General features: G+C 44.7%; 2 protein-coding genes across 26 annotated transcripts in view; one reads left to right on the top strand and one right to left on the bottom strand.

The window, feature by feature from the left end:
• Nucleotides 1-23,524, bottom strand: part of LOC6501026 (regulating synaptic membrane exocytosis protein 2) — a 40,964-nt gene that overhangs the window by 11,812 nt on the left and 5,628 nt on the right. For 9 of the 25 annotated variants that reach the window (XM_044716889.1, XM_044716886.1, XM_044716897.1 and 6 more), the window contains 15 exons: nt 21,699-22,702; nt 21,429-21,633; nt 19,734-19,859; nt 19,315-19,677; nt 18,668-19,226; nt 10,493-10,563; nt 6,848-7,082; nt 6,378-6,713; nt 5,344-5,921; nt 5,149-5,286; nt 4,955-5,089; nt 4,075-4,260; nt 2,218-2,340; nt 1,017-1,406; nt 557-900 (listed from right to left, as the gene is read on the bottom strand). In XM_044716889.1, the coding sequence (XP_044572824.1) occupies nt 557-900; nt 1,017-1,406; nt 2,218-2,340; nt 4,075-4,260; nt 4,955-5,089; nt 5,149-5,286; nt 5,344-5,921; nt 6,378-6,713; nt 6,848-7,082; nt 10,493-10,563; nt 18,668-19,226; nt 19,315-19,677; nt 19,734-19,859; nt 21,429-21,633; nt 21,699-21,808 (3,899 nt within the window). In that variant the 5' untranslated portion in view covers nt 21,809-22,702. Of the gene's footprint in view, nt 1-556; nt 901-1,016; nt 1,407-2,217; nt 2,341-4,074; nt 4,261-4,954; nt 5,090-5,148; nt 5,287-5,343; nt 5,922-6,377; nt 6,714-6,847; nt 7,083-8,153; nt 9,077-10,492; nt 10,564-13,551; nt 15,080-18,667; nt 19,227-19,314; nt 19,678-19,733; nt 19,860-21,428; nt 21,634-21,698; nt 22,703-23,524 lie in introns of those variants that run through there. The other 16 variants (XM_044716891.1, XM_044716894.1, XM_044716917.1 and 13 more) reach the window with 11 other exon arrangements.
• On the top strand, nt 19,915-20,709 carry LOC6499542. Its single transcript, XM_001954374.4, has one exon. It carries the CDS (start codon nt 20,022-20,024, stop codon nt 20,403-20,405), a length of 384 nt encoding a protein of 127 aa, XP_001954410.1. The 5' UTR covers nt 19,915-20,021; the 3' UTR covers nt 20,406-20,709.

Raw genomic sequence — 23,524 nt, 5'->3', positions numbered from 1 at the left:
CGTGTGGCGAGCACGGCACGCGAGAGAAGCATTCAAACACAAACACAAAGATAGAGTTCGCGCGGCGAGAGCGGCAAGTTGTTGTTGTTGATTGTTGTTGAGATTATCATAGAGATATTTTATTCGGGTCGGTTGGTTTGGCAAACGCAAAAAGTAAATGCAGAAAAGAAACTTAATGTCTTCGCTTTCGTTTTCCTTGGTTTCAGTGTGCATGTGTGGTTGGTTGGTTATCAGTGTAAGCGAGAAAATACTTTCTGTGTCCACGTGTGGGTGGGTGGGTGTCTGTTAGTGTGTGTTAGTTTCAAAGAGAGAGTTGGGCGGTAAGCGCGCCGATTCTGAATCTGATCGTTTCAATACCAAGCCTAATTCAAGGAAATTTTGTTTCTCGCTCATAGCTACTACTCAGAAAGAAAACATTATAATGTGGCCAATGGCGTGTGGCCCAGAGCGGAATTTCAGCGTAATTTTGACAGCTTTGCTTGGCTCGTTTCAAGCCTGACTGGCACTCCTTCTCCTCTTTCCTTCCGAATCTTCGGCCCTCCAGTCAGCTACTCACCTGAGGCCGCGCGAGGTTCGCGGACGCTCCGACTGCGTGGAGAAGGCGCTGGAGGTCACACTGACCACCGACTCCATGTCAGAGTCGCCGAACTCGCCCATGAAGTCCTTGTCCGGGGACAGGGAGTGTCGTGGTCGCATCCTGGTGTCCATCGAGTGCAAGTCGCTGTCGGAAAGGCCCGTATAGTGCCGCTCCCAGCCGCCCATCCCAGTGCTGCGGTAGGTGGCCTGGTGGTGGGGCTGCCTTGTGCGATGCCGCCCAAAGCGGCCGCCCGATGCCAGTCGCTCGTCGAAGTCCTGACCGAGTCGGTCTCTCAACATGGCGCTGCGAGATGTCTGGGGCACCTGGCAAAAACAAAAATGTCTTATTCCTCAGAACTGCTCCTTCAATAACTTTCTTATGAACATAAAGCTATGGATTCTGAATAAGTCTTGTTACGTACAAATCCCGCCAAGGTTACCTGCGGCAGTTGCCTTTTTTTGGGTGAGCCTGTGGGCGTGGCTGTAGCCGATCGCGACTGGAACCGCTGCTGCTGCGTAGCAGCCGACGCTGAGGATGCGCCACCCGGCCCCTGGTATCCCGATGGAGCGTTGGGTGAGCCGTGAACTGGAAGCACTGGATAGTCTATGTAGCGATCGTCGGGAGGCGAAAGAGATCCGCGCCGCGGACTGGTACTCCGATATCCGTAGCCCACTCCGCTAGATGGCACGCCGCTGCCTCCTCCACCACTGTGGTAGCTGTCACTGGGTGCCGCTGAGTGGCTGCGTTGGCTAAGGCTCATGCCACCGGGACCGATGGCAGAACCAACACCATTACCACCTCCGCGACGATAGTAGCCGCTGGCAGATGCCTGAAAGTGCGTCAGGTGGTGGCATGGAAAGTAGAGAGTGGTTAGAGTGGTGCACCTCTCTCAGCCGAACCAATCAGGCATCCCCTTGGGGTCCAGGGACTCTGACAAACTTTCGGATCGGAGCTTACAAACTAGGCATGTGAATGGTTCTGGGTAGTCGAGTGATTTCAAGTGGTAAAGTGGTTCTGAACTCAATTCAGGCATATTAACAGTGTGGGTGTTCGTGTCGGTTTAATTATTATTTTTTTTAACTTTACTTCAACTTCTACTGGAACATTGAAACGAGTAAGTTCAAAGATATGGTAATACGTAGGTGAGCAAGAGATAGAGAGCCATACAAATTCGATACGAGTATAGTTTTGAAACGAAATCAATTAAAATACATTGAGAACCGAGCTCCTGCACTCCCTTAGATGGGAATGCTGGAGAATAAGTGGGTTAATTGGTTAGTTAGGTTAAGTAAATTATTAGCATGAACTCTGAATAGAAAGTGCTGTATTTAGGCGGTGAAAAATTTCTAACTAAACTAGCTAAAGGTGGGCTTATTTTTTTTCAAATGGCCATGAAACTGGAAAATAAACCAAGTGATCCTAAATTCTGATATTTATTTTTGTAATAGATTATGATATTGATTTGTGGACTTTTTTGTATTTAGTTTCTGACCTAATTAACCCCTCACAGACATTCCTAGGATGTTACTTTGAACGCGAGTGTCTTCGTTGACTTTGGCTGTACTGTTCTGTTTTGTTTGTTGTGCTTTTTTTTTTTGCAATTCTGTTGGGTGGTTCGTTAATTTAGCTTTGGTGCAAACCTGATTGTGGTAACTTTGTCCGATGCCAGATACAGTGCGGTAGTCGCGGGCCACCATCCCGGCCACGCGTTTGCGGCCCTGGGGAGACATGTCGCGTCTGGAGCGACGCTCGTTTAGATCGAGCTGGATCGTTGGATTTCGGATTATGGATTTGGAATGGAACGAGGGGTTTTCAACAGGTTTCGGGGGCATAGAGTTTAGAGTTCAGTTTTAAGTGAGAGATAAAGATCGAGAGAAAAAGAAGGATAAGACAATAAAATTTACATATGAAAAAATGAGCGGAGATCTAGGAGTGTGATATATGTGTTTAGGTATGTGGTATTCTAAAAATAACAGTATTGGCCTCTTACATTGTGTTTGTGTGGGAGTATCTCTGGATTGGGGCTTTGCACTTTTCTCAGGTGTTTCTTTTAAGTCGTTTATTGGGGGCTGTGTTCGTTTAACTCAACTCACATCAAGTATACGCAACGCTACACACTTAAAAGCTACAAAGTGAAGCCACTAGGAAAGCAGGATGCTGGGTGGTCGGTGGATAGGCATAAGCGATATAGTATAGAGGCATGCAATAGCGGTTGAATGGCAGATCGATATGGGGTTCGATAGAGAGTTATAGTAGTATTTAAAAGGCCGCCTTTGGCAGTATGTGTTCTCAAGTTTAAGTTTACACGGATTCTTAGCTTAAAACATTCGACTTAAGAGACTTAGACTAGAGTAGTTTTTCATCTTAAATTCAATAGTTATCGTTAGCTGAAAAGACGCGACCAAGGCCCGCTTGGATTCGGTAAAGATTTTAGTATATAGAGTTAGTAGACAGGTTTCGAAGACAGAGAAAGGGGGACCATAGATCAAAAGACAGAAGGAGAGAGAAAAATTTAACACACGCACAACCAAACAACGACACCAATTAGTTGAATGTAACTTTAAAACGAACTCAAAACACTCGAAAACCAAAATACTTTGTACATTTGTGAGTATGTTTGCTGGGTGACACGTGTTGAATTTGACATTAAACCAATTTCTGTTTGCCCGTAAGTGTGTGGCATGCAAACTGAAAACTGATAGCTGACAGGAACCGGAACTGGAATAGAAACACAAAATGGAGTCCATGGATGGCTTTGGCCATGGCTATGAATGAGTTATTCTTTTTATTCTCCGATATGTTCTGCCGCTTTGGCTGTGCTGGATGACGACCAACGGGTCGGCTGCTTGATGTTGATGTTGATGGCGATGCTTTTGCTGAATGCTGCCTGGGGCATGTGATATGTGAGTTACAGTTAGAAAAAAGCACGCACACATAGAGAGAGGCATAAACTAGGGATGGCACATAATTGAAAGCATCAAAACCCCATTATGTGAACACTGAAGTCTGCATACTCTTTCGCAGCTCATAGAATACTCTATCTTATGAATAGTTTTTAGTTTTTTATTTAATTTGAACTCATGCAGTTTCTCAATTATTTTTAGTTTTTAAATAATTTTTGTTGGAAATTAGAATTTTAGCCAAGAGTATGCAGCACAACCTTGGTAACTTGTTTCTGTTTTGAGGCCTAGAAGTAGCACCAAATGCTTTTCTGGACGGGTTGGTGAAAGGACCAGAGGATGTTCACATGTATGTAACCGTGTTGGGGTCTGAGTGCCACAGAAAGTGGCAAGCTGCGATTGAAGTATGTATGTGTGAATGTGTTAGTGAGTCAAGTGTCCTCACTGTTGCTGCTGTCAGTTGTTTTTGTTTGGCTCTTCCTTCGCTAATTTTTGTTAAGTGTATTATATACAGATGTTTCTGTTTCTGCTTCTGTGTGTAGCTTTCAGTGTAATTTTTGCTGATTTTGTTGTTTTTTTTTTAGCTGTTGTTGTTACCTCAAGCAGGGGTGGTGGACTCGCTGAGCTGCCCATCGACGAGATGCTGGCCCCCGGGGTCATTCCATCGATGTCACAGTCGGACGTTGTGTCCGAGTCGCTCAAACGCGACATGGTGCTCGGCGGTGATAAATGATCTGTCGGTGTCAGTATCAGGCCGTCCACATCGCTGCCCTCGTCACGTAACTGTTTTAGTTGTTGTTGTTGTTGTTGGTGGTGGTGGTGTCATAAATTTTGCGTCGCAATGTTGTTGATTTCGTTGTATGAGAATCGCACATATGGTTGTTGTTGTTGTTTTTGTGGGTGAAAAGTGGTGGTGGCAGTGGGTGGTGAAGTTTTTTTGGGGGTGGTATCGTGTTGGTGCAGTACAAAATAACCATCGAAAAAAAAAACCAGATAATGATAATGCTGAATTAATAATTTTGTTCAAACCAGGCAGCTTCTGCAGGAATGGATGGTTGGCAAGGGAATATTACCAAGCTGGATCCGTCTTTCAGTTCAGGACTATGTGAGTTTAATATTAAAACTTTTAATATATTCAAAGTTTCGTAAAATCTGTAAAACTGAAAGTCGGATCATCCCTTACAACTAGTTTCACGAAACAACTAAAGATGATAATTAAACAAAAATGTAACATTTTCCATAACATTTTCCATTTTTCATTTGCAAGTTCTGTGTTAATTTTTTCGCTCGTCAAAACATTGTTTGCTGAACTCAACCTGAACTCGTTTGTGTTTCCTTTAGCTTTAGCTTTAAGCGTTTTGCCAACACCTATTAATGAATAATTTTTTGAACACGCAGGAATCAACGGAAACCGAACCAACGAACGCAAAATGGAAACCAAGCGAACGAACTGAAAGAGAACCCGGCCCACACATACGAGGTAGGAGGTATCCTGATGAGGCTGCAGCTGGTACCACTCCGCCTCATCGTCCAGTATGTGGTGCGCTAGATCGATTACCACCTCGCCGATGAAGTCATTTGCCCCGTAGCGAACATAATCCCACAGCGTCACCTGTGGAAAGGCCAGTTGGTTAGCCGATCTAAAAATTTTTATTTGACATCAGAAATCACCTCCAGCAGCCGGCCATTGAGGTCGCACCGTCTCAGCCCCGAGTAAATGAAGGTCTGGCCCCAGCGGGGCTCACAGGTGGTGCCCACCGTTTTTGTTCGCCGCTTCGATTTGTGGCTACGATCGGGCAGAAGGAACACCTAAAACAATATAACTTTACGTATATGAGGGGTTCTTAATCCTTAACATCTACATACTTTTGCGTAGGGGTTGCGGCCCGCTCCGCTCTGGCGAAGGGAGAGGCCGGTGGCGCAGACCAGGGTCACGATCAGCTGCAACGTGTTCTGGTCGTAGCCAAGCTTCAGCTGCAACCGACCTTCAATCGGCACAGGTTGGGTGGTGGTACCTGAACCGCCTCCCATGGCCACGCCCCCGCCCACCCCGTGACCGTGCAGGTGGGCGGCGGGCAGTCCCTGATGCTGTAACGGGTGCTGATGCGAATGCGGATGGCAATGGTGGTGATGATGGCCCGCCGTCGTTGCGCCGTGCAGACCGCCCGAGGCGGAGCCGGTGGCGGATGCGAGGTTGGTGAGGTTGGAGGGGGCGGTGTGGGCGCTGCTGGTACTGCTGCCGCTGCCACTCCCGCTGCTGCTGTGGCTATGGCTGCTGTGACTTGGTCCCAGGCGTTGCGTTTGATGCGCGACGACGCCACGTTGCCGCAGTCCTCCGCCAGCTCCTGATCCTGGAACACCGGTATGGATGTCCGGCGAACCGGGCGAGGTGATCAGCACACTTGGCTTATCCCGATGGATTTCGATAGCCTCAACCGCAGGAGCTAATATTGAAATATCCAAAGATATTGGTAGATATTATTGAAAAGAATTATGAATATGAGTATGAAAAGGAGTGAGTATTATGGTCGTGTTATGACTGTCTTGAAAAACTTTTACTCTAGAAACCATTTTTCCATTCTTAAGAAACTAATTTTATGTTCCTTTAATTGATAGATTTTTGTTTTATATTTATAGTTCATATTAAGAAAGCCAAATTATATATTTTTTTTATATGCTATTCACTTTATGCCCTAAGTTTTCCTTGAACTGTTCTGTTTCTGTTTAATAATAACTATTATTTAGCGCTTGAACTATGGATTAAATTTTTATTAAATTAACTTTTTTCCACCATTTTTGTCACAGTATTCAGTCATTCAAACATACAGACTCACACACACAAGCACGGGTAGAAATATCCTTATGAAAGGACTTAATTTTAGACTTATATGGAGTAGTACCTTTGCGCTGGAGATATCTGCCGCCACTGCTGACCACCGCACTTCCGGCCATGCTGCTGGCCAGTCCGCTGTGCGGAAAGTTGGCCGAGGAGCGACGCGGGGCGTTGCTGCTGGCGGAGCCGCCGGAAATGCCGGATATACCGGACGCGGAAGCGGAACAGGCACTGCTTGGACTGACGTTGCTGCTACTGCCGCCACTGCCACCGCTGTTCCCTATCGGCCGGCTCACGATCAATTCCACCTGGGCGTCCAGGCGGCTCTCGTCGATGATGTCGTACACCTCGTCGGCACTTTTGTTGTGCAGGCTGCGGCCATTCCACTCGATTATCTCGTCGCCTGCTCCCGCCGATGATCGGGTCATGAATGGTTATGAGTGTTTGAGCAGAAAGAGAGAGAGACCCAAGAAGAAAGACAGAGAGAGAGAGAGTGAATGTAGTGAGTGAAAAATGTGATGAATTATGAATGGTTACCTGGTCGAATCCGGCCCTCGAGATCGGCCACCGATCCGCGTTTCACCTTCTCCACAATGGCCCCGCATGGACCTCCAATTCCTCCTCCTCCTCCTCCGCCACCGATGCCCCCTCCGAGGGGCTGACCGCCGTTGACCTTTAAGCCTAATATATCCTCCCCGTCATAGTATTTACGCAATATCATATGCCCGATGAGGCGAGTATTGTCCGCGGATGTTTGCCAATTCACCGGATTCTATATGCATCGACAGTGGGTGTGGAAGGGTGGTTGATATTTTTGGTGGTGGTTTTAGTGATTGATTGGTGGGATTGGTTTGGTGGTTTACAGTTCGGATTGCGTATGATCGTGCATAGATTTTGGTTGTTGGATATGGTGGTGGTGGTGGTGGTGGTGTCGGTGGGGAGCCATCGTATGCGGGAAGTAGAATTGTTTTTAGTTAGCAATTTGATCACCGGTCTCAGGTCTCAGAAATAGTTTAAGAACTTACAGTCTAGTTCAAACTTACAATTAGAGTTGTTAAGCGAAAATATATATATAAAGTATGTATAACAGTGGAAAGTAACATTTTGTACACTTCTTTTCACATTCATTTGTTTTTGTTTTGTGTTTTGTTTTCTTAAAAACTAGAGAAACACGTTCTACTCAATTACGGATAGTTGGCATAGCGCATAGATAGAGATACATAGTTGTTTCGTTTGTATATTTTGTTCCTACTTGTTTTTTGAGAACACACACGTTTCAAGAGTTTCCTCAACTCCAGGCGATTAATGGGTTTAATTCTGAATGCTAAAAGGTTTTGGCTAAACAACATATATAGAGGGCATGCAGGGGCGTGCTGTGGGGTTTCAGAGTTTATTGAGAGATAGTCGGGATTCATGCAAGCACAACACTCAGAGACTGGAAGGAAAAAAAACTTATACACGATCATGCAATATTGGTTCTTGTGGAGTTTCGTTTTCTCGGGGATTCAGTGAGTCGGATTCGTATGCTGAAATTGTTGAAATGTTTGTCAAAATAGCTGAAATTTGCGAGCTGGTTGCGAGCTAGGAGTGATAACCAAAAACGATATTGTTGCTTGATTATGGTCTGGGTTATGGTTGGTTTTTCGACAAGAACAACAAACAGGGAATTCGGGGGTTATCATTTCTGTTGGTTCGGTTCTTCACACAGACAAACGGAAGAAAGTTGGGGAGATTGGGTCCAGAGGGGAGAAAGTTATAGAGATAAAGAGACAGACAGAGAGACTCTACACAGACACAATGCATTCTTGCCCATCTCGTTCGTCTCAAACTTGAGTCCTTGTACCTTGGGCCCGTCGCCGCGGTTTGAGTCCTCGCTGCTGGTGAAAGTGCTGCTCGTATCGATGCCCGAGTCCTTGGTGGCCGAGTCCTGGCTGCCCTGGCGCTCCGACTCCCAACGCGACCAGTCGCCGTCCAAGGTCTTCCCGCTGCTCAGAATCGTGGCCGCACCCACATCCACCGCCGTTGAGGGCAGGATTCCGGTCACCGGGGGCAGGGTCTGGTTGGCAGCCAGCAAGGCGGCATCGTCATCGTGGGCATCAAAGCGCACCGTCTTCTTTATTCTGCGCTCGGTGAAGCGACGTGAATCCTGGGCTGCCGACGAGGAGGAGCTGGTGGCCGGTTCGTCCCAGTAGGCCGCCTCCGTGGAGCTGACGGAGCTGCTGCCCCCGCCGCTCCTAGAGGCGCCCAGCAGGCCGCGATGGCCACTGCCCCGTGCCGCCTCTGCCGCCATGGCTGCCCCACGATCGTAGGAACCTGATGCCGATAACGATACCGATCCTGTTCCCGGACCAATCACAATCTGCGGCTTCCCCTGGGGATAGTAGCTGCTGCTAGTGGTGCTGCTGCTGCTGCTGCCGCCGCCGCCGGCAGCGGCCAAGGGCGGGGCACGTCGGTAGGCGCCAGCAGCACCACTCGCTGCTCCCGCTCCACCAGCCGTGGAGAACTGCCGCTCGTGGTTGCTCCGATTGAGCGAGTTCCGCTGCTGCACGTCCAGGCGCGCCGTTCGCGTCAGCGGATACTGCTCGAGGCGCTCGCGGTGCTGTAGTTGCAGCTCGTAGCGATCTCGCTGGTCCGCGGAGGCGTACAACCGATGATTGGTTTGCGACAGGTGGCGTAAGTCACCGCCGGTGCTGAGCAGGTCCCGCTCGTTGAGGCTCCGCTGCTGGCGCCACGGATCCAGAGAGGTGCGCACCTGGAGGCGCCCGCCTGTAGGGGTTGGAGATGTTGATTGGGTGTGGCTATAATGGCTACTAACGGGGTTTTGCTCTGCGGGATTTGGGGCTTTTTCTTTTTGGGGCTGGGTATCAGGGTTGTTGGGATTACTTTCGGATTACTTGGTGGGGACTGCGCCGCTTGCCTGCCATAGTTTGTTGTCCTTTTCAGATGTTTCATTTAATGCACACAAACAAAGTATGGTAATCGATATGGACGAGAAAGCAAAAGTCGATGCAAATAAATACGTATGATAGAAGACTTATTTGTGGGTTTCGGATCAGGCTCTGATCCTGCCCTGCCATTTTTTCGAGTTGTGGCAAATGATGAGTAGTGTCAGCAGGGATTTTCAAAAATAGTTCTCATGTGTTCCTCATTTTTGGAACAATTTATGTTAAACAATGTTTTACCTACTAATATTTAAAGTATAGTTCATGTTTTCTTTTTAAAATCTCCACAGACACTACTTTTTTCAACCACAAATATGAGTAAGCTAAGTATGGGTAGTACGAGTATCATAATAGACCTACTAGACTAGAGTTACGAGTGCCCGCGACTGTTGGATCTAAATGGTGCCTTGGCCGGGTAAAGTTTTTTCAGAGGTATTGTGCCCAGACATGGAGAGATATGGGGTATTCAAATACTTATCTGTCGTGGCTAAAAGTTGCAAGAGCATTAGGTATACAAGCTAAGTCTTTTCAAGGCACGGGGAATATATTTTCTGGGATAGTAGCCCGGGAGGGACAGTGTAGAACTGTTGAATGTTCTGAATGGATGTGTGTGTGTGTTGGATAGTGTAGTATCGGATTGAAGTAAGGAGGAAATGGGAAACAGCGTTACGATATCCATGCAAATTATTCACCAAGTTTCTTGCTTTTGTTTTGAAATTTCATTTTGTTTTAGTTCACATTTACAGGTAGGGATAAAAACGTAGAAGTTACATAAAAAAGACAAAAAAGTAACAAATATATAAGACAAAGTGTTTGGAAAATCTCGTCAAGTAACGATAAAGAGTGTCACAGCCAGAGTTATAGGGTGTTTGTGGCAGGTGTGGGTAGGAAGTCAAGTGATGATCGATAGATAGAGATCGGAAGCAGTATCGGAAGCAAAAGAAACACGTACTGAGAAACGCTTGATTGTATCACCAGTTTATTGGCTATTACCGAAAGAAAACTCTATGAGGAAGAGGAAAAAGTGACAGAGAGTGTGTTTTTGGATAAAGTGTGAGTTAGACGACAGTGCTTGAAAAAAGGAAACATATCGAACAAACTAAGAAAATCGCACATTCCTTGCTTTCGCTGGTGACGTGTGGAACTGATAAGAAAAGAAAACCATAACATCGAAGAGACACACACATTCAAATAATTTTGCATAATGCCTTCGGGCCTTGATTTAATTCTTTTTGCTTACATTTGCATGAATCTGTAGATCGCCGGGCGAGAGAACTGTTTGGACACCTTGAACGCCGCCAAAATTACCTGCTATTCGATGTTTATTTTTTGATTTCATTATATTTAGGTTTAGGTTAGACATTATTTTGGGGTTTGTGATTTTTTTTATGGTTTTTGTGGCGGGCAAGTTGGTTGGAGATACATTTATTGGGGTAGACCGTGGAGAGAGAAAAAGTGGAGAAAAATATATGAAAACAATATTTCAAAAGTGAGCTCGAGTGGTAAACGTGATTTAGACTATGGCTTAGCGAGCTACCTTAGCTTACAACTAATTTTACCAAAAAAAAAAGTCAAATTTAAACACAAATATTAATAGGTTCTTAGATGGAATTAGATTACATACTTAAATATATTTTCTAAGCTAAGATGTATTGTTTATTTTTGGAAACATTTGATGGGTTTCGGTGGTTATAAGCCACTAAAAGCTTTCAAACCTACAGTACTGATACTGATACATTTGTACTCAATAAAGTGTAAGCCTACTTTTTGCCCTTGAAAGTAGGCAATGGAAATGGCTGGGATCGCATTTTGAACAATTTCTTTAAAACAAATGCACACACACACACACACATACAGCACACACACCCACGAGCATGCAGGCACTCACTCAGACAATCGCCTTGGGTGCGAAAAAGAACTAGTTTTCCAACAAACACACTGTCACACATACATATACATATCCTGTTTGTGGGCCATACCCCTGGCATACTTTCATTTGACTTTGGTCACGATACGAAACGTTTATTGTGCGCATAATGGGCGGCAGCAGCAGCAGCAACAACAACAACAACAACCTACGACAAACAAAACAAAAAACCAAGAGAAATAAAAATAAAAAAGAATGGAAAAATTAGAGAAAAAAGCCAGTAGTAGCAACAACAAGAACATAACGATAACAATGTAAACAAAAGAAGGCACGAAAGTAAAACAAAGCCAAAGTAAAGTAAATTATTTGAGATGCGAGTGGCAAACCACACGCACAATTCCGTGGCCTCCAAGGGGGGGAGAGGAGGGGTTGGAGCCAAGGAGGCACGAGGCTCGGAACTCGGAACTTGGAACTTGGGGCCAGGAAATGAAAAGGGGCAAGTGAAAGAAAGGCAGCGCAAAAGACCAAGAAAAGAAACCAAAAATCAATATTGTACACAAAAACACGGTCATTTCTGTCCCTTGGCGACCTTTCTTATTGTAGTTCGTGTTGGTGTTGTTTCTGTTTTTCTGCTTGTTGTTGTTTTTGATATTCGTCTAGGTATTTCTTTTTTTTTTGTTTGTATTCAAGTTGCTGTTTTGTTGCCTTTTTATTAAGTTGGTATTGGAGTTTTGGTTGTTGTTTATGGTGTTTTCCCCGCAGATGTTGTGATTGTAGTTGTTCTCCAAAGATGGCGCATAACCATCGCATTGTGCAATCAGCCAACGACAATAACAACAAAAGAATACGAAAAATCAAACAAAGTTTATATGTGAAAGAGTGTGTCTGTGTCTGTGTGTGTTCTGCTGCTTCCTGTTTTATATTTTTGGCCATAAATTCAAGCCAGTTTGGTTGACAGCCACCGAAATGGGCGGATGATAGGAGAAGGGCAGTGTGACATAGGGTAGGTGTAGGTGTAATGGGCGTTGGGGCTGGCAAAAGGACACTAAAATAATCATCATCATCATTGGCAGGAGCAGGAGCAGGACCAGAAGCAGAAGCAGGAGAGGGAGAATCGGGAGAAGCAGCCGTAGCTTGTGCTATTTTTAAACCAACGCGCACAAAACACAAACACACGCACACGCAGGCGCATAAATAGCACACAAATGGCCACAAACACAGGCGTACAAACACAAACAAATTCAATGAGTGTGGGCGGCTTACTAACACGCACGCACTTTCTGCGTGGGCCAGCCTCCATGTTCGCATTAATGTCACTCATACGCACAGTTGCACATGCAAACAAACAACAACACTGCCAGCATCAACAACAACAATAAGAGCAACATAAATAGCAACAAACTGGCAACGTCAACGTCAACTGGTGTGTTGGTCAACGATTTAATTAAATTCAGACCATTCCCCAAAGGTTCTCGGTGGGTCGCATTTTGAAATAGCCCAACAGTAGCTCCTACTGGTCTATATCCCATATATATCTCTCTCTCTATATATGTATATATATATAGGGGAGACCACCCACTCAAACGTGTGGTCTATATTTACTTATTCACAGCCTGTTTGCTCATATGTGACACATTCCGCGTTGATGTTGCGGTTGCCATTTTACTTTTTGGCCCCTTCCCCATGATTGCTATTGATTTTCGGTGTCTAATCGAAAATGTATTTCGTTTCGTAAATTTTTTGGCGGGCTTTTCCAAGGGAGTTTCCAAATAGTGCATACACTCTAAAAAGCATTGGTTTGTGGCTAAGCGATAGAATATTTATTTAACTGGATTTTATTTTAATGGAAAAATAATCTTTCCATCTAGTTCATTAAAAGGTAGGCGAGGTCTCTCGACTACTTAATGATTTTAAAATGAAAAATTAAAATAATAACTGAAATTTCTACACTAAGCCATGTATTACCGGGAGATTATAAACACAGTTTCTTAAGTAAGTTGTCACTTCTTCTAATTCCGCAAAGAAAATATGTTCTTAAGCCAATTATAAAGACATTTGATTTTAGTTCCTAGTGGAGGTCGAAGGGTATCTATATCTTGAATAATTAATTCCTTTTGCCATTGTTGCCCTGTTGTTGTAAATGATTGCTGCCTTTGCTGAATTTTTTGTTTTGGCACTCGACACACATTCTTTTTTTTTGACACAATAAGCATTTTTGTATACTGGGTGCTAATCTATTTGAGTTTTGCATTTAAATATTTCACGTTTTGGCTATCTAAGCATTTTGTTTGTGGTTGGTTGGTTGGTTGGTGGGTGAATTTTTTGTTGTTGGAATGAGCGTGTGGCATTTGTAGATTCTGTTTTTGTATTTTTTTGAAGCTGTGGTGGGTGCATTTTCGAAAGGAGCTTTACCAACAGCAGCTGACACTCACCTTAAATTCAGCTTTGTTTATGGAATTTAAAAATGGCTTATATTCTCCATGCCACACTAATTAGTTCTGAGCTTCCTTTTCTTTTGGCTTTCTCCTCTTTTTCAAATCACTTAAGCTGTTGTTTTTTGTTGAATTCTGGTTTGGGCCATTGCCTAATTTGCTGTACAAATTGCGGGGCATGTTAGCAAGCCACCCTTGTGCTCAGGTGGCACCTAGAAGCACTATCTTGCTTCGGCCACCTAGCCGCCAAAAGCCTAGCCGCCAGGCCGCCTACCACCCAACCACCCACACCTCACACAGATTGCGTGGCAGTACAGTAAACAAATCGAGCGTTTTTCTTCTACCTGCTACACAACAGCAAAATGGCAAAAAAATAAAACAATAATATTAAGTTGCTGGTGCCTTTGGCGTTGCTTTTCTAAGTGAACATTGTTGGTGTGTTGGTTGTGTTAGGAGGTTGGGAATAGGGATGGGAGTGGGTGGTTGGGAGGATTCAGGCGCCCCTGAGCTAGTGGGTGGGTGGGTTTGGGGTCTCGGGGTCGTGGTCTTGGGTGTAGGTCTGGGTATGTGTGTGTGTGTGTGGGTGGCTGGTTGAGTGGCTCGGGTGGTCGGCCATATGCAAAAGCGCCCGTTGGGCGCCACAATTTGCGCAGTGTATTGTTAGTCGATTGACTGATTTGAGAGCAAATTTGTTTGGTTCTTTTTGGCGTGGTTGTTGGGAAGGAATGTTGTCGCTCAATTAGGCAGATTTAAAGCCATTTCAAGGTCGCCTTTACCTTTTGTTGAACAATTTTTGTTGTATTTTGCACTTGCACTTTTCACTTTAAATATTTTAAATTATATTTTCAGACCTTCAGTTAAACTTTGAGAGCAACTCAGTTATCCTTGGCAGTAGTGCCTCAATGCCAAGTTGTCAAATATTTGTAAGATTCAGGGCCAATTAAATAAAAATTTTTGTACCGACGCTTTCACTTCCTCAACTTTCTCCGCTTTCTCGCTTTCTCCGCACGATAGCCACATTTTAGGACTCTCCTTTTGCCTCAACCTCTTCGGATTGTACAATTTCCCAACAAGGTTATTTTTAACTCGACATTCACATTTCACAAGGTTTGACTTTCCCTTTCACCCACACGGGCTTTGATTTCACTCATTTGCGGGCACTCTCTGCCCTTTTCACGTTTTCCTTCGATTTCTGCGACTTCCCGACTTTCACACGCTTTCAGTATTTTGTTTCTGATATCAGAATATGTTATGGTAATATTTTTGTATATTTTTGGTTGCCACACATGTGCGAGAACGCAAAAAGGACCGCTACGGCTGTTTACTCGCCTTTAAAGTTCATCGAAAACTAATTTCGTTTCGATTTCATAAAAAATCTCAATGGAATTTTCGCTTTACGCTGCCATTCGCTTTCCCTTGCGCCTACTCTCGTACTCTGGTTGTTTTGTTGTTGGGGCTGTTGGAGCCTACAACATTTCCAATAACAATGTTACACGATGGCTTGTTGTTGCTGCCACTTTCCCATGGCGCTTCCAGTGCCGAACTAAAAATAAAGTTAAGCGCGTGGCCAACAGCTCTGCCAACTGCTCGGTAGCTGAGCAGCAGCAGAGCGGCAGGACCGCAGCCAGGCCAGAGCCAGCAGCGATAACATTGACAGCTGCTGCTGCCCACTTTGGGGTCAGCAGGTTACCCGCACCCTCTCCTGGTCCTCCTGGCTTAACTTTCACATTGTACTACTACACTTTGCAAAAAATTTCTAAAGAAAGCGTAAGGATTAAAAATTAACTCCCATTAAAGCATGATTTATTTTTAAGAAATAAGAAAAAAAAGGATTTAAAAATTTTAGAAATTTAAATAAATTAGTTGCCACAAAAATGTTGCAACGTGTGTTGGTGTTTGTGTTTGCACCTTCAAGGCGAATTTTCTGCAAAGTCAATGTGTTTGTCTTTGCTTTCCAGCGAGCGGAAAATTTGGAGCGGGGTGGGCGGGACGAGTGGGTGGAATGTGGGTGGTGGGCGGTGGGTTTTCAGTGCGCGTGCTGGATGCGGAAAAGCAACTAACTGCGGCGATGGATAACATGGTTGGCAGTGACAGTGCCACACGGCCATCGCTGCTTTTGTTTCTGCTTCTGCTTCTGGTTCTGGTTCTGGTTCTGCCGCTGCTGGTGTTGAAAGTGCATCAGTTGATGTTGTTGCTGCACGTAGTAAAGACCATGACGCTGCACAAGCCCCAAATCAAATGCACTGAATGAAATGACGTCGCTGCGGCTTTAAACTAAAAGGGAAGTGGAGTCGATTTGCAGACGGCGCAGGACAAAGGAGCCCAAACGTCAAACGTGACGCAAAACAAAGCGTTTAAGCTTTAAAGTTAATGACTTGGTTTTTTAGAAGTTTAATTATTAATTTTTTTAAAAATATAAGTTGCCCCAAAAATGACTTAATTAAGAAATTTTATTTCAATGTCATTTAACAGAAGCATAAAGCTTAGACTTCTAAGGGACTATAAAGGACTCAAAAAATGTATCTAAAATATTATCATCATAGCCTTTAAATAGATATTATTACGGATATTATAGTTTGTTTTCATGAGACCCCCTAATCGCAGGTTAACTTTCTACTTTACGCGCGCTTCTCGTCATCAGCTGCTTCTGGCTCCTCTTTTTCCTATTTTCCGCCCACAGCATTGGAATGATGTAAATTTAAAGGGGGAGGGGCGGTGGACACACGTGGAAAATGCAGCGCATGCGTTTTCCGGTGGCACGTTGGTGTGTGGGAATTTTCCAGGCGAGTCGTTGGATGGGAAATTCCAACGCATGGCGTCTGGCTGAGGATGCGATTATTGTGAACTAGCAAGACTTTTGGTGAGTTTCGTTGCTTCGACTGTGGTGGGTTTCGAGTGCAGCTGCACCGGAACAGATTCCACATGCCGCTTGCCGCTTTTCCATGCCCCGAGCTACCTGCCTCGTAAACTTTCACTTGCTTCAGTTTCGATTGGGCTTTCGGTTTCACTCTTTCCTACCAACCCATTGGCTGCATTCTAGAATTTCAAATACGAGAAGGAGACATACGGCCTCTTGCTTATCATTTGGCTTGCAGACCAGATCTAGGAGGCGGGGCTGTGGGTGGTTGTAACTTTTGGGAGCCTAATTTTATGCCACTTTCTGTGGCAAACAGGCACCAGCGCACATTGCGACACACGCTGGCAAGCTGATACTGTAAGCCAGGGGCCAAAGTTGAAATCAATAATTATTATATGCCAGTTTGTTGGGAAATTGAAAATGGTAGGGGAATTTTTGGGTGGTTTCGGGGTGCTGCAAGTGCAACATGCTTGCCAGAAACTTGCGCGCTAATGTGCAGCAATAAAAAATTGGAATCACCCAGAACGGCATGTTGCACAGCTCCCGAAATATTCACTCGAAAAAAAGATTATAGATTACTTACTTATTATAGGAAATAAATTAAAATTTAAAACCATAACTTTGATAATCATGTTTCTACACTTTTGTTAAATATTTTTGAGATAATTTAAGACATCGGTTGGAATCTTGTATGACATATTTTTTGAGGTGCATTCAAGATTGTCGTCCGTAAATGATGGCATGGAAAAGTGTGGCACAACTGCAGCAAGTGCCAACAAGAAACTTTCTAATTAGGATAATAAATTTGCCAGCATCGTACTTGACAACGTCGCCCGGCATCTTTCAAAACATGAAGAGCAGAAGGAAGCCCTATATTCCCACACCGCCCAGCCGGCCATCCAAGGAGAGGCCACCCACCCCCGCCCAGCTTCTTCATCAGGCAAGTGCAGCTGCTTGGCCAACTTCTTGATGTTTTGTGGTGGCAGCCAAAAAGGAAAAGCTGCTTGTCCTGCCTCCTTTTTCTTTTTTTTATTTCGGTTTCTTTTTCTTTTTTCATGCCACGCTTCCCTGTTGGAAAATGTGTTTTCGGGTCAGCTGTGCAACCTTCCTTGCTCGCTTGCCTGGCACTGGCATATAATTTATGCTGATTGCATTTAACGGCCAACGAGCAACAATAACAACAACAACAATAAAAGTCACACCAATAAAGGAAAGCAACTACAACAACAAGAGCAGCAAAAAATGGCGGCAATGCCTCGCCCGAAAGTATGCAGCGTCCAGAAGTGTGCACTTGTCTCGGTGGCTCTTTTGGCCTTTGTAAACAATTTATTTTTATTTTCGCCGCTTCCTCGGCACCTTCACGTTTTTCCTCTTCTGTTTTCTGCTCTTCTCCGCAGGTTTTTCCCGCTCCCGCTCTCGTTTTCAGATTTCAGATTCCCCTACCATTCGAGTCAAGTGCCCCCGAGATAAGCGCATCGAAATGTTTCCGCTACAAAACATTCCTTGCCATTCGCCATTCAACGTTCGACTTTCCTTTTTTTCGCTTTTATTTTTTTTTTCTTGCCACCGTTGCACGTGGAAAAAAGTGTGCAAAAAAATTTTTCAAACTGGTCTGATGGTCTGTATGTGTGTGGGTGAGTGCAGTTTCTATTTTTATAGCCCAAACATGCAAGGAAGAAATTATTTTTGGCTAAAACTTTTCCAGTTCAAATCGATGAGGAGTTTGAAATTTCCGTTTCCCCCTTAAACTACACTTACACCTTAGAATTAGACTTAAAGCTAGCTTAATGTGAGCTAAAAATACATAGATAATGAACATTGAAAAATAAATATTTACACCGATATATGAAACAGAGAAATATGAGGATAAACTGAAGTACAAGAAGATTTGACTTTTGGAAAAAACATTGAATACTGAGCCTCAAAAACGAGCCAAAGAAAAAGACAACGCACCAATATGAGACAAGAGTGTGCTATAGTTTTTTTTTTAAGAAGGATTTTTGATTTAGCGAGCGAGTCAAAGAGATTTTAGAAATACAGAGAGATAGTAAATTGTTGGGAGAGTTATCGGAACAGAAAACATTAATTCGGATCTGAGTTGGGGGACATTCAGAGCGTTTAAAATGGAAGCGATAGTGATAGACGGGGAAAGAGGAGACTAGAGAGAGACAGAGCATCGCTCGAGCGATCGGAGGGGATAGAGCAGAGATAGAGAGACAAGGAGCAAGGATGCAAATTGGACAAAACGTCTCAACTTACCGTCGTAGTCAGATCCGGCGGTAACCACGCTGGCCATACCTCCACTAGCCTGGGCCTGGGCCTGCATCAGCTGATGCTGGAACTCCTCCTCGGAGCTGCTGAAAGATCTCTGCTGCTGCGAGGCATACTGGGACCCTGCCAGAGCCCGGCGCTGTTGCTGTTGCTGCTGCTGGCTGTACGAGGTGGTGTCCATGGCATGTCCTCCGGAAATTGTTAGGTTCCGAGTCAAGGGAGGAGGCTTCTGGTAGCCCCCCATTTGCGACATGCCTTGCTGCCCGTGGTGTTGTGGCATGGGCTGGTGTGGCTGCTGGTGTATCTGCGCCTGGTAGGATTGCTGCACCTGATGCTGCTGCTGCTGCCGGCCCGCAAATTGCTGCTGCTGCTGGGGTGCATGTTGCTGCGGTGATTGGCGATGTTGCTGTGGCATAAGGTGTTGCTGCTGCTGCTGTGGATGGTGTTGCGTCTGCTGTTGGTGTTGCGACTGCGGCTGGTGTGGCTGTTGCACCTGGCTGGGATGCGCCAGGTGCGGATGCTGCCTCATCAGACCATCTAGCTCACCCTGATAATTAAAAAGGTTTATTTTAATAATTTTCTTACATAATGTTTAGTTTTATCCTTTATGGCTTAATGAAATGTTTGCTAATCACCTGATAATAACGCGGATCGTCTTCAGGATAATTGCCTCCAGTTCTTTGCTGCTGCTGTTGTTGCATTCCATATGCCTGCTGCGCCTGCTGAGGATTCATCGGTTGCATGCGGGAGCGTTGTTGCTGTTGGTGGTGCTGCATTTGCTGCTGCTGCCCCGGGCTCATCATGGGATCCATTCCGCTATCCGACACCGAGAGCCTCCGGTTGGTGGGCTGCTCCTGCTGCGAGTACTGACGCCGGAGCATGCTCCCCGCTCGCTGCATGGGCAGATTCTCCTTTTCGGCGGCGCTGCGAGTTCGTTCCAGCTTGGGCCGCTTGTCCGTTTGGTCGTGCGGATCCACGATGGTCTGCTGGGAGATGTCCTGCAGCGAATAATATATTCTGAGCAGCTAAATTGGATAGAAAAAGGCAAACTTACACTACTGCCATCTGGCTCAATGCGTCGGATGAATCCGTCCTGGTGGCCCGCTGTCTTGTTTATCCACTGGCCAGTTTTGGACAGCAGCTCCTGCTTCTTGCGACACAGAATGCACACCCAGATTACCTGCAAGACAAAAAGAAAAGAAGCCTTTCGTTTAAAAACCCTCAAGGCTGTGACTTTCTAGTCAGAAAACATTTATCGTTCCTAATTTACAGTGCTGATTTAGTCACTTAGGTTTATAGTTAGGTGTTCGCAACGTTTTTAAATTTTGAAAGAGGCCACACCATGGACGAAACTCTAAATCTGGGTATCAGCGACATTCAAAACCGCCTTAATGCCTTTGCGGACAGCGAGGAAGATGGCCCAGTTGAAGGCGGAGGCCAAGTCACAACCGGAAACGTACATGAAGGCAGAGGTGGACGTGGAAGATGGAGGGATACCAGAGTACTTTTCTTTTTTAGCCAGCTGTTCGACCTGATGTGGGGAAGCGTCTTTCTAACCACCTACGTGGAGCGTGGAAGGAATGAGTACTTTGCTGGATTTAGCAATGTGAACCTTTTCACAACGTTCCTAGGTGATCGGCACTCAAGTCAGTACCTATGGATCCACCTGTCGCTCGTTTTCCGCGCTTCGACCTTCGCGGTTTCCGCGGTGGACTCGCTTGAATAACAAAAAAAAAAAACAAAAATGAAATGGAAAAATAAAATGAACGAAAAGCTGAAGACACCGTGTCACAGCCAAATTGAAATTCCGCTTGGCTTTCGTTCGGAGCTGCTATTGTTGCCCCCTTTTCTATATCTGTGGCACACCTCGGGCGTGAGTGTGTGTTTGTGACATTTTGGCAGCGGTTCAACGGAAAAACGTTTGGCAGCACGGCCAGAAAATGATAAGCTCAGGCAGCGGGAAAAGAAAAAAGCGGGAAAACTCCAACGATACGGTTCACTGAGCTAAATAAAAATTGAAAAAAGTGTAATTGAAATGCAATGCACTGCGATGGCGGGTCTGGAGGGTGAGTTTGTGGATTAAAAAAATAAGTTGGAAGGGGCTTTCAATGCCAGCAATCAATATCCTGCTCTCAAGGCTATCCGAAGGTAGTTGAAATAGGAGCCAAAATAGTATTCGAAACAGTTTAATTATTCAATTGAAGACTGATATCTAAATTCATTTTTCAATTAGATAGAGTTAATAGGGAAATGCTGTAACATTCTTCCACATCCTTGAAAAAAGACATCGCTTTAAACTATAAATTGTTGGGAGGCGGAAAGAAAGGAATATGAAGCCATCACTCGCCAATTATCCTTCTCCCAGCGGCGGACTACAAGGCGACAATGGCACTTATTTATGCCCTCTACGCGTCACTGGGGACAGTTGGCAACAAGCGATGGATATGGCTCTGGCTATGGCTCTGTCTATGGCCATGCCGATGTGGCAATGGGGCGTATGAGTGATGGCTGCTTAGTCAAGCGGCAGCCGGGACGCCAGCAATATTGGCGTCAGAGTTTGGCAGCGGTGCTGTCCTATTTGCCAATAAGCGGAAAATGAGCTCAGCACCCTTTAAAGCCCATTTTTCCGCTGTCACACGCGCTCTTCAAATAGTGTCGATGGCAGTGGCAGTGGCAGCGGCAGAGTGAGTAGTAATCCAAGAGAGCTGTCAGGTTCATTAAATTGGATGGCTGGATGGATCAAACTCACCTTATTGCTACGGAGAGTTACTTTGCCGCCGCATCGGGCGCAGCACCGAATGTTGCAGTAGTGGCAGATGTGGCCGACACCGTCAGCGAATTTGGTCTTAAGGCAGATGTGACAGGTGGCATCCAGCTCTACGCCGGCCTTCTTCTGCTGCTCGGAGCGTTGTCTGATTTGCATTTCCAGCGTCACCACCTCATCCTGTTTGCGTCTGTAAAGAGGATTTGAGAAATAAATTATAAAAGAAATTAATATCTAGTTTAAATAAAAACCCACCGCATGATCTCATTCTGCTTCTCCTCCTCCTGCTTCTGGCGCATAAGGACATTCTCGATCTGCATCCGCTCGTGAGGCGTCAGGTGCGACAGGTCCGGCATTTCGTCCATGGCTGCTGCTTTGGATTGTTCCTCTAGTGATTTTTTGTAATTTTTTCTAGTCGATTGAGTTCGTTGACGCTTGTCGGGAGTTGAAAAGCTTCTGCGGATCTAATTATTTGCAGTGTTGTTAATTTTTGTATCTAATATTTATAAACATTTCGGGTTTATCTCTCCGGTTGGATTTAAAGCTTTCAATAATGATTCGATAACTTGTTTTCTTTGGAGTGTCGGCTTGGAATGCTATGCAGCAATATTTATAAATATATATTATTTTATTAAATATTATTATTATTATTGGGCTAGTAAACCATTCTGATAGAAAATCACAGAGCAAATTTCAAAACTTTTATGGGATTCTTTTGTTATTTGTAATGAACGTTTTGTTAGATTTGTTTCGTAGACTTTTGGAAATTCGTTGGAAATTATTCACTATGCACTCGGCGCTTTTTTGTGTCTGTGTGTTCTCTAAGTTTTATGTGCTCCTTTCAGATGTATTTGTGTTGTGGTTCCTGTGTCCTGTTGTTGTCCGTGTCCGTGTCCGTATAAGTGTCGGTGTGTGTGCGTGCCCTCTGACCCCTATTCGTTTTGAATTTCTTGTGCACGGTTGTGTGTTGTTTCCTTCCTCTTTGTTTAGACTTTTGTATATCTTTGGCTGAATGCAAATTTGAGTGGAAAATTCGTTTCTGGTTTTTGTTTCATTTTTTCACCACTCTATATCGTTGCCTGGCCATTGTTGTTGCTTCTAATGGCTGATTCTGGTGCCTTTGCCAAGTAAATTGTACTTGTTGTGTCCTTTGTTGTTGGTAAGGTTGCATTGCGCGTTGTGGCGCCATTTTGGGTTGCGATCCTTCCAAATTGCAGGCAACACGGTTTAAAGAGAGTTGTTAAGCCTCTCCTTTAATACTGTAATCGAAACAAGATATATTTTTTATTTAAAATTAAGTGCATTTGTATGTTTTTGAAATTATTGTGACAGTAAGCCCCTTTTCCTGTTTCCAGATGTGAACTAATTAATGTCTACAGTAAAATGGTGCAAACTTTCTGCAATATCTACCGAAATACGTACTTAATTGAATCTCGTAAACCAAATGCAATGCCAAATTTAAAAAATAAACAAAAATGAAACAGCAGGAAATGAGAATTTTAACGAGATGGGCTATGGTGCGAAGGGAGGGAGGGTGGTGGGTGTATGGCCAGTGGATGGCCAGTGGATGGCCAGTATGTGACCGCAATGTAAACATGTGTAACTGTATTTATGGCCATCAACGTGCCAGGGCAAACAACCAGCCACAAAAACCAGGCAGGTCCCTTAGTACGGAAAATAGGTGGCCTGGCTGCAAGGGAAGGGCATGGCGGGCCCAGTGGTGGGGCAAAGGGTTGCAGTTCTTTGCGGTTGACACGGTGACGCACGTACAAAATGCGAAAATATGTACGAGGCCATGCCCATGTACACGCAGAAACAAAGTGAAAATATTTCAATTTGAAACATTTCTTTAGTCCTTGCCCTCTACAGGTTTTTGGTTTTAATAATTTCAAAATATGTCTGAAAAGGTTTCCATCAAGTTTAGAATTTCTACAAAAAACTTAGAGTATTTTTTATGGTGCATTCGCATACATTCACGCACAAAAAGGAGATTACTCGTCCAAGCCCGTGGCAAGAGGGCAGACTGCAACCGGAAGAAGACACTTTGCTTGCTGGGACAAGACTCTTTCATGCGCCTCATT

Source organism: Drosophila ananassae, chromosome 2L (assembly GCF_017639315.1).
Source record: "Drosophila ananassae strain 14024-0371.13 chromosome 2L, ASM1763931v2, whole genome shotgun sequence".
In the NCBI taxonomy this organism is placed as follows: domain Eukaryota; kingdom Metazoa; phylum Arthropoda; class Insecta; order Diptera; family Drosophilidae; genus Drosophila; species Drosophila ananassae.
This window is presented reverse-complemented; position numbering and strand designations above follow the sequence as displayed.

Excerpts from the sequence above, each read along its gene's own strand:
- LOC6499542 (XM_001954374.4), top strand. The coding sequence starts at position 20,022 with ATGGACGAAACTCTAAATCTGGGTATCAGCGACATTCAAAACCGCCTT.